Consider the following 9,839-nt stretch of genomic DNA (forward strand, 5'->3'; position numbering starts at 1 on the left):
TCTTTCTGGGCCAGTACCAGCAGCTTCACCTGAAAGCTGGTTGAAAACGCAAATTCTCTTGGCCCTACCTAGACCTGCTTGCTCAATGGGAAACAGCGGAGGTGGTGCTCAAAAATCAAGTTGGAATCGAGGGCCAGGTGCTTCTAGAGTAGGAGGGGATTGCACACCTCCCCTTCCCTCCTCTTCCCCAGGCTTCTTAACAGCCTGGTGTGAGAAGCTGACCCTTAGATGAAGCCCTGAAGCCAGACTGAGGACCTGCAGCAGAGGTGCAACCCATGACTGGCAGCGCTGGCAGCGCTGTAAGCTTCAGCAGGGGATGAGTGGGACTCGGATCCAACTGGGCACACATCCTGGTGTCCCCTCCTTCTCCACACTGGGGTTCTGGGAGGGCCCCAAGGGCAGTCATGTGGTCTCTCAGCAAGCTTCCAAACTTGGGCAAGACAAAACCACCATTCTTTGAACTGCTGTGTTGAGTGTATCTGTCTCAGGTCTGGGGATGCTCTCATCAGCTGGGTGGTAGCGGGAGGGAAACTTGGCTTCTAGTTTTGAATGGCTGTTGGCTAAAGCCAACATTCTCAGGACTCAAGGGAGCTTCCCTTATGGAAGGCTGTGAGCTAGCCTTTGCATTACTCAGAAAACAGTGAAAACTGCTGAGCTCTAAGCTTGCCTCGCCACAGACGTAATTCTTCCCCGAAACACCGGCGCCAAGCCACCCAGGAAGTCAACATGAGTCGCCACAGCACCAGCAGCGTGACTGAAATCTTGGCAAAGAACATGCTCTGGGGTAAGGGCAAAGGCTGTCCCCAGTAAAGGTGGAGTGGGTTTGCTGGTGAACTGTCCCTCTAATGTAGAGGAACTCATGAGCCTCCCAGCCCCACACCGCCATCTCCTCTATGCAGGTAGTGAGCTCAGTCAGGAAAATCAGACGTGCACCTTTAGAGCCCAAGGCGAGAGGAAGGACAGCTGTAAACTCTTGCTCACCACGGTGGGTGTCTCCCAAGGAGGAGGAGAAGGATGGAGCAGGAGTGAGTCTCCAGCCTCATCTGCTAACAGCTTCTTCTCATCACCCTTCTCAGATCTGCCTGGGGGAGAGAGCCAAAGAGGAGGTGAATCGTGTGGAAATCGTCTCCCAGGAAGACAGAAGGTCAGCAATCACTATTGCTACACTGAAGGCCTCTGTCCTGCCTATGGTGAGTCTTCTCTCCCTGCCGGCCCAGCGAAGCTGCCACTGCTAACTTCATCCAGATGGGCCTGGATGGAAGTGTGGATGCTTTCATGCCCCAGGCTTCTAGCCATATCATAAAGATGACCGGGGAAAGCATCCCAATTCCTGCTTTCCAGAGCCTGTGCCATGAGCAAGCCAAACCTCCTCTCCAACGGTGTCCTGTTTAAGCTGTTTTCTACTAGTCGCCAACACATTGTCTGTGGCTTATCTACATTTGGGCTTTGAGTCTGGAAGTTCTTTCTTCTAGTAATGTATCTCGCGCTGTGCACTTAATCATTTGTTGTGAATAATGGCAGGTTAGCAACTTGGAGCTTTTTAAAATTACTCATGTATGAGAGGAGGGAAAGAGGGAGAGGGAGAGAAAGTGTTCTTTCCATTCCACAGTACATATGGAGATCAGAGGACAACCCAGGAGTTAGGTGTCTCCGCTTGTGGGTTCCAGGAGTTGAACTCTGGTTGCCAGGCCTATGCAGCAAGTGTCTTTACCTGCCGAACCATCTAGCCTGCCCTTGTTTGTCTGAGACAGGGTCTCATATTGTATCACAGAATGGCCTCAAAGTTATCTTCCTGCCTCCCCTTCCCTTTCCTTTTTCTATAACCTCGCTGCATTGCCTCATAGGCTACTCTTAAAAAATGAACTTGTGAGTTGAAAATATCAACTGGAGAATGATTTACTATGCGTATTCCCTGGAGCCCGTCGTTCAGCACCATGCATGCTATAGAGGTATCGGTTGTCTCCCTTAGAGAAACTAGGGCACATAGGGCAGCAGGATGTCCACTGAAATGGCCAGGAATAAGCAGGATTTTTATCATACATCACTGGCCCAGGAAAAGGTCAAAACTCAGAATTCAGGTGTATGGTTCTGCTAAACGGTTAACCCTTGCATCATTGTAAAGTCAAAAACTCCTGAGTAATTGGAAACTGTAATTGGGTAAATGTGACCTGAAAGTTTGACCTTTTCCTCTTCCCTGATTTAAGTTGGCTCTCCATGAAGTGCTTGACGGACATGCTTCACCAAAGTCATGAAGCCCCATCTGGGACTGCTGTGCTTTACGGTTATGTTTAGTCCTGAACAGGGAGACGTTTTCTCAAGCACTCTCTTTTTATTTTACATGTGTGTTTTGCCTGCCTGTGTTCTGCAAAGCATGTTCACACCTAGTTCCTACAGAGGTCAGAAGAGGGTCTTAAAGTGGAGTTACAGATGTTTTGAAACACCATGTGGATGCTAGGACTCAAACCCAGCTCCTCTGGAAAAGCAGTTAGTGCTCTTAACAGCTGACCCTCAATTTCAGCCCCTCAATTGTTTTTGTTTTGTTTTGTTTGACTCGCCTGATCTCAGATTCTTTCTCCATCAATCCATTAACATACCACCATGTTGGGAGAATAACATACGAACCTTTTTGGGTACCTTGATCATACAAATGCTGAATTCACTGTAACATGTCTTTCTGTTAAGGATTGCTGGGGTGGGTGGGGTTGTAAACATGCATGCCATAGCATGTGGTAGTCATAAAACAGCTTTGTGGAGACGATCAGGTCTGCTCAGCAAGCCTTCCTGCATGGAACCACGCCACCACCTGCTACCTCGATTTCCCTTCTTGCCATCTGCTTGTTTTATTTTGTTCTTGTTGTTTGAGACAGTATGTAACCCAAACCAGCCTCAAACCCACAGTGGTCCCCTTGACTCTGCCCCCTCCCAAGTGCCGGCATACCGGTGTGCACCATACTGACCCAGCTGATTATTTATTTAAGTGTGCTGTAGCTGTCTTCGGCTGTCCATTTTTAATACCGAAATGCAGAGAAGCTATTTATCCAGTGTAGTCACATTGGGACGGGGAGCGTTGGTTTATGTGTTTGGAGTTTTGTTTTGAGCCAATTTCTCTTAAGTCACCCAGAATAGCTGGAACTTAACAGTCGTCCTGCCTCTGCCACTTCACTGGTGGGATTGTGCAGCACTGTGTGACCAGCACCTACCAGGGGCCCGGATGAGTTACCTGTATCTATGTTGCCCTGATGTCTTCTTCCCACCACAGGTGACAATGGCAGGTATGAAGCTTTCTCCTCCAGTAACTTTTCGCCTCAAGGCTGGCTCAGGACCTGTGTTCCTCAGTGGCCAGGAGTGTTATGGTAAGTTGTATCCTAGGTACCCGAGGCCTCAAGAGATGCTTGACCTTTTGTACGGATCCTCCAAAGCAAAGGATTGCCAGTGGCCTGAACTAGAAAGCAGTGACAGAGCTGTCATCCCAGGTCTTCTTGCCTTTCCATGTCTTTTGTGGGCCTCAGGCCTCAGCTTTATCATGAGTGAGGTGGCCCTTGTTTCAGCTTCAGAAAATACTGTAGGATAAACAGGGTCTTCCAAAAGACTCTTCAGCTGAGCATGGTGGCACGGGCTTGTATTTCCAGCTCAAGGAGTGCCTGAGATATATAAACAAGACCCTCCACCCAAAAAGAAGCTCCTACTATAACTAGTGTTTAGGAGTATTTTAAAGATTAGCTACTAGTAAGCATGAAGCTATAGTGACAACATGGGCCACAGTAACTTATGTTGGCACCTTTAAGATCCACTTCACAGCCTGCAGCTGGTGGTCTACATCTTTAATCCCAGTACTGAGGGAGGTAAAGGCAGGTGAATCTCTGAGATAAAAGACCAAGCCTGGTCTACAGAATGAGTTCCAGGACAGCTACGGCTATACAGACTCATTCAGAAAGAGACTCGGACAGACACACAGAGAGACTGAGACTCAGACAGAGAGACTGAGACTCAGACAGACAGACAGAGAGACTGAGACTCGGACAGACACACAGAGAGACTGAGACTCAGACAGACAGAGAGAGACTGAGACTCGGACAGACAGACAGAGAGAGACTGAGACTCGAACAGACAGACAGAGAGAGACTGAGACTCGGACAGACACAAAGAGAGAGAGAGAGACTGAGACTCGGACAGACACACACAGAGAGACTGAGACTCAGACAGACAGAGAGAGACAGACTCAGACAGACAGACAGAGAGACAGACTCAGACAGACAGACAGAGAGACTGAGACTCAGACAGACAGACAGAGAGACTGAGACTCAGACAGACAGACAGAGACTGAGACTCAGACAGACAGAGAGGAGAGAGACAACTCAGACTGACTCAGACACACTGACACTCAACTCTCAGACACACACAGACAAAATCTATCTCAAAAACCAGCAAAGATTACACCTCATGTTAGACCTCAGAACAGGTCCCATGACCTCAACATGGCGTTCTGGGGACCAAGTTTCCAGTACGTCACCCTTTAAGGGCCAAGCCATACTACATTCCCATCTACCTCTCCTTCCGTGTTCGCCCACCTTCAGCCTTGGCCCAGCCAGTTCTCAATACACAACTGCCTCCTGCCTGCTCTCCTTCCCCCAACATCCCTGTAGCTTTCCTGCCCCATCGCTTTGCCCTGGCCCAGACTTTTCGGGAAGGGAGAGAAAGGATATGGCCCACTGCAGAAGGTGAACCCTCTCAACCCAGCACTTGCCTGGGGATAAATTCAGAGCCAAGAGAGACCTGGATTGGGAGGTAGGCGTTGAGCCTTAAGGTCAGATGCTCTGGTTTTCCCCACCATGTACTAGTCCTGCCTTCTTCCTGTACCATTCCAGAGACTTCAGACCTGGCCTGGGAAGATGATGAGGAAGAGGAGGAAGAAGAGGAGGAGGAAGAGGAGGAAGATGAAGATGAAGATGCAGATGTATCACTAGAAGTGATACCTGTCAAACAAGTCAAAAGGGTGGCTCCCCAGAAGCCGACGAGCATAGCTAAGGTGGGACATCGGGAATTTGGCACAGGCCAAGGCCTCCACCACTGACGCTCTGCAGGTCTCACCTGGGACTGCTCCGTACTCAAGAGTCTGACTCTTTCCAAATAACACTTGGTTTTTGTTTCCAGAGAAAGAAGGTGGAAAAGGAAGAGGAGGAGGCAGCAGCAAGGTAATTCACACTGTGAAATCCCACCACAACCAGCACTAACCACAGACTCGAGTCTTCTGGCAGGTTAAGCAAACAGGGTGTTGCTTGAGCCACAGCCCAAGACTTTGTGTTTGGCTTGGTGTGATGGGTGTTTTGATTTTTCACGATACAGGGCTGTCAGTAAGTTGCCCGGGCTGGTCCTGAACTACTGTATGGCTCTGACAGGACATGGACTTGTTATTCTTCTGCCTCACGTTCCCTAGGAACTGGGAGCAGCCTGCACCCCAGGCCCGGCTGAAACAGGGAAAGTTCTTCCTGTGCGAGAGCTAGTGCTGGGAAGCAGGGTACAGGCAATGTGGTTACTTGTGTGCACACATCTGCCTCAGCAGCTCTGGAAAAGCATGCACTATCCTTCTGACTCCGTCGGAGGTAATCCATTCAAAACCAAACAGACAGTTCAAGATCTATGCTCAGAAACTCGCTCTATCCTTGGCATTCTCAACGTCAGCATAAGAACTGACCAAACAAGGTCCCACCATTTTTTCTTCTCTGTGGTACAGGGTAAATGGAGCGTCGCATGGTAACAACGCGGAAAGGACCAGAATTAGGAGAAGAGAGGGTCGCTTCATGATCATTTCATGTCTGTTTCATGCCAAGTGTTTTAGAAACCGCTTGGCCATGAGTTCTACAAAAGATTAACACTGGGAAGTGATGAACAGCATGAGTGAATGGTTCTAACAGCTGCTTGCTAGAGTGTGTGCAGTGAGGTTACCGTTTAAGGTGAAAAATGTGCTATGTCAACTTTCTTCTCTTTTTCTTTCTTTCTTTCTTTCTTTTTTTTTTTTTCTTTTCTGAGACAGGGTTTCTTTGGGTATCCCTGGCTGTCCTGGAAATCACTTTGTAGACCAGGTCTTTTAAGAACTTTCAGCCTGAGAAAGCATGGGGCAAATTCTTGAGGGTGTCGAAGCTGTGGACACCCTCTACTAACCAGAAATTTCACCTTAACCCAGTCCAAACTTCCACACACCTAGAGGATGTTAACTCCCCTAAGCAGCCAGCACCACAGAGACGGCATGGTGCATATGAAGACCAGGATGCCTGAGGTTTGCCTAGACAATCCTGGAGCCAAGTATAGGGGTAAATGATAGTTTGGATGCAATGATGGGAAATTTGAGGAAACTGAAAGGAAGGTGGAGAGAGCCTTTTCCTTCGCTGCCTATGTAGGCACAGAAGTCCCAAAGCAGGAATGGACCTGTCGTGTCCCCAGGATTAAAATTGTCCCCTGCAATGGCAGAGCAGCAGCAAGCATACCCACCAGCGTCCACGTGTGCAATGGACAAACCAGGCATGTTTTGGAATCACTGGGAGTTTGGGGTCTCTTTGGTTTGTAATCCTGAAGACAAATCTCTTCTGCATCCCCCTATCCCAAGAGATCAGCACATCGGCCGTGTCAACAAGATTCTGTAACGACGTCTGAACAGAACCACTGCTCAGTCTGCCTCTCCACACTTACATTTTAAGCCTAAGTGTGGTTGCACACACCTTTAATCTTAGCATTCAGCAGGCAGAGGCACGTGGATCTGAGTTTTAGACTAGCCTGGTCTGCAGGCTGAATTCCAGGACAGCCAGGGCTACATAATAGACCTTGTCTCAAACAACAACAAAATGTACTGAAGTATATATTGTCTGTTGAGCCTCTTCTCCCATGATCCCAGCCATCCCTCTACCACTAGTCCCCCTCTTGGTATGAAAAAAGCACTTTTTATACCTGAAAGGAAAGCAATGGAAGTCCAAGAAAACTCTTAAAGAGGTGGAACAGAAAAGGAAGGAGGCAGAGTTGAGGCTGTGCTCAGTGGCAGAAGCTTAACTAACATGCCAGAAACAGTCTGTTCCCTTAAAAAAAAAAAAAAAAGTGGGTTGGGAATACAGTTCAGTGGTAGAATGCTTCCCTCCAGTGCATAAAAACTGAAAGTTCAATCCCTATCGCCTCAATAAATAAATGCATGCAAAAAAGACAAAACAGGAGGGGTGACCAGGTAGAGGAATAAAGCTGAAACATTCCCTCTCTGGGCCAGGTGCACTGTCTAGATGAACTGCCCCAGCTCTGCTCCTGCGTGCCGCTATTGGGAGGGCTCACCTGTGGCATAAAGCTCTCTTGCCCACCCTGTCCTTATTCCTTTCCAGGCCCAGCCCTCAGGACAAGAGCCCCTGGAAGAAGGTGAGCAATGGGAAGTTGGAACTGGCCCTGGGGAAGGCGGCCAGGCAGGGTGGTAGACTCTTCGGTCTCTTTTCTGTGCAGGGGAAATCTACACCCAAACCTAAGAAGCTGACGTCCAAGAAATGAGCTCATCTTAGCATCTTCTGTGTCCAAGGCAGGATGTCTACCAGCTGTGCTCTGGTGAAGGTGTCCAGCCCCACCCCCACCTCAGTCTAAATGTAATAAGGTGTTGTGGGAGCCACACAAGAGCCCTGCAACCCAGCCCTCCAGTTTCCGAATGCTCTTGGAGAACCCCTAGCAAGCAGGCGTGGGGCCACAATAAAATTTGCATGATCAGAACCTCCCTTCTGCCTCTCCCTGCCTGGGTGGGTCTCCTTGCTGCTGCGCTAACTCATGTGCCCAGCAGAGGGCAACCACGAGCAAGAAACCAGCCTCATCTTGCTTTTCCTAGGTTTCCACCGCAGGATTGAGGGAAGGCCTAGGGGGCTAGCCTCAGCTGTGTGATGTCAGTGAGCTGGGGCTGAGGAGGCTACTTTCTTTGGGCAGGTGAGATTTACAAGGGCGGAACTTTAGGACCCAACCTGCTTCTGCTACCAGAACGGGTCTGACCCAGGCCCAAAGTGCTCCATTTCCCTGCTCTTATCAGGCAGTTGTCAAAGGTATAAGGGACAATGAGGCGGGAGGGTGTCTTAGACTGCTATTACGGTCATGAGATGAAGGCCCTCATGACAAGCGAGCAAAAAGCTGCCCACAAATGTATGAGCCCAAGGAGGTTATAAACAAGTTTTGATACCTATCCGGTTCTTTGGCTGGGTCTCCTTGGCCCCTGGTGCAGATGAAGTTCATACAGCTTGGCTCACTGGAATCAGTCACAGCTCTTTAGGAAGAGCCTAGCTACCAACCTCCACCTCCACTGAAGTCACCTATAGGTTAGTGGTAAACACAAAGCCAACACCATGATTTCAGTTCCTGGCAAGTGCTTTGGAGGAAGGAAGGAAACAGGGTGCTAAGAGATCTGAAGAGACTCCTGGGAATAGGCGTTTGACATGGAGGATCTGGGAGCTTGCAAGACCATTCCTGTGACTGTATCTGCTGAGTCAGGGTACAACGCCAAAGTGTCCACCCAGAAGTATGACTGTCATAGCAGCAGTAACTACAAGCCCAGGCTATACGTGCTGTCCCCAGACTTGCTCCTCTTACAATGACTATACCCTGAGGTTAGGTTAGCTTCATTTCTTACATGAGAGAACCAAAGCACAGAAGTTAAGTCTGTACCAAGGTCATGGAGCAGAAGGAGGACCTAGAGAGTCTGGTGTCAGAGTCTTTGCTTTTGACCACTCTGCTGATGGAGAATTGCCTGCCCTGCCCGTTTACAGGCAATCTTGTGAGCTGGGGGTAAGGGCTGGTCAGTGCAGTCCTCAGGAAAGCTTATTCACGGCCAGGAACGCACAGAGTCCTTTCCTCCTACATCCCCAGGCAAGGGATGCCTAAATACTCTAGATCTGTACATGGCCCTGACCAACAACAGCACTGACCACTTGAGTGGATGTACAAACTTCCAGTAGAGTCAGACGTCAGTCCAATTAGCCACGGCCAGGCTCCCTTTTCTAAAGAACCTGGAGCCAGAAAACCAAAGGTTAGGACCCTTTGCTCTAACCCTCCTGTGTTTCTAGAGGATAGATGACTAGGCTGAGGCTGGCAGCAGTGTTTGCAGTAGCCGGACTGTTGGGCACAGGGTGGGAAGGCAGAAGGGGGTTGGACTTGGTACTGAGTGGTGGAGATTAACTAGAATTTTGGTAGCAACTTCTCTCTCCACTTAGCATCTCTCAGAGCCCCCCATAAATGTTAATAAACCCTCCCCGCTTACCTCATCAGGGGAGAGAGTCTGCCTAAGTTTAGGTAAACTAAGGCTAAACCACACAGAGGGCCATTGTTCCTCTCCCCCCCCCCCCTTTGCAAAATGAGTCTTTGTCTCAAGTGACATGATAGCCATTTCAAACTCAATCTGTAGACCAGGGTGGCCTCAAACTCAGATCTGCCAGCTTCGATCTCTGGAGTGGTGGGATTAAAGACATGCACCACTACAGCCCAGCTCCTTTTTCTAAAACAGAAGCTGGAGCTAGAAAACCAACTCTTCAAGTCATATGGCAAGGGATGAAGATAAAGACCCAGAACCCAGTTTCTACCCCAGCTCTCCATGAGCCTCCCACTTGTGGTCTGCTACTGCCTCCCCTGGGACATAAAAAAGCAAACCTGAAAGCCACGCCTGAACATGCCAAGAGCGAGAAGTCAAGGATAGCTCACACACAAAGCAGGCTACCCTTGCTGTCCCCCATGTCTTCCCAGTACCAGATCCTGGCTGAGCCTCAAGACCAAGTTTCGCTGCTGGCATCTGTTACCATGGAGACTTAGGCTGCACTGAGGGCTAGCCAGTAAGTGACAATGGGCCC

At 49.3% G+C, this 9,839-nt stretch overlaps 1 protein-coding gene across 1 annotated transcript; it reads left to right on the forward strand.

Moving 5' to 3' along the window:
- Nucleotides 1–726: 726 nt before the first annotated feature.
- Nucleotides 727–7,515, forward strand: NPM2 (nucleophosmin/nucleoplasmin 2; the record flags this gene model as incomplete). Its single annotated transcript, XM_080926752.1, has 7 exons — nt 727–784; nt 900–985; nt 1,077–1,190; nt 3,260–3,353; nt 4,866–5,026; nt 5,152–5,192; nt 7,356–7,515. 7 exons carry the CDS (start codon nt 727–729, stop codon nt 7,513–7,515), a joined length of 714 nt encoding a protein of 237 aa, XP_080782878.1.
- Nucleotides 7,516–9,839: the final 2,324 nt, after the last annotated feature.

The sequence above is a fragment of the Micromys minutus genome (assembly GCF_963924665.1).
Source record: "Micromys minutus genome assembly, chromosome: 12".
In the NCBI taxonomy this organism is placed as follows: domain Eukaryota; kingdom Metazoa; phylum Chordata; class Mammalia; order Rodentia; family Muridae; genus Micromys; species Micromys minutus.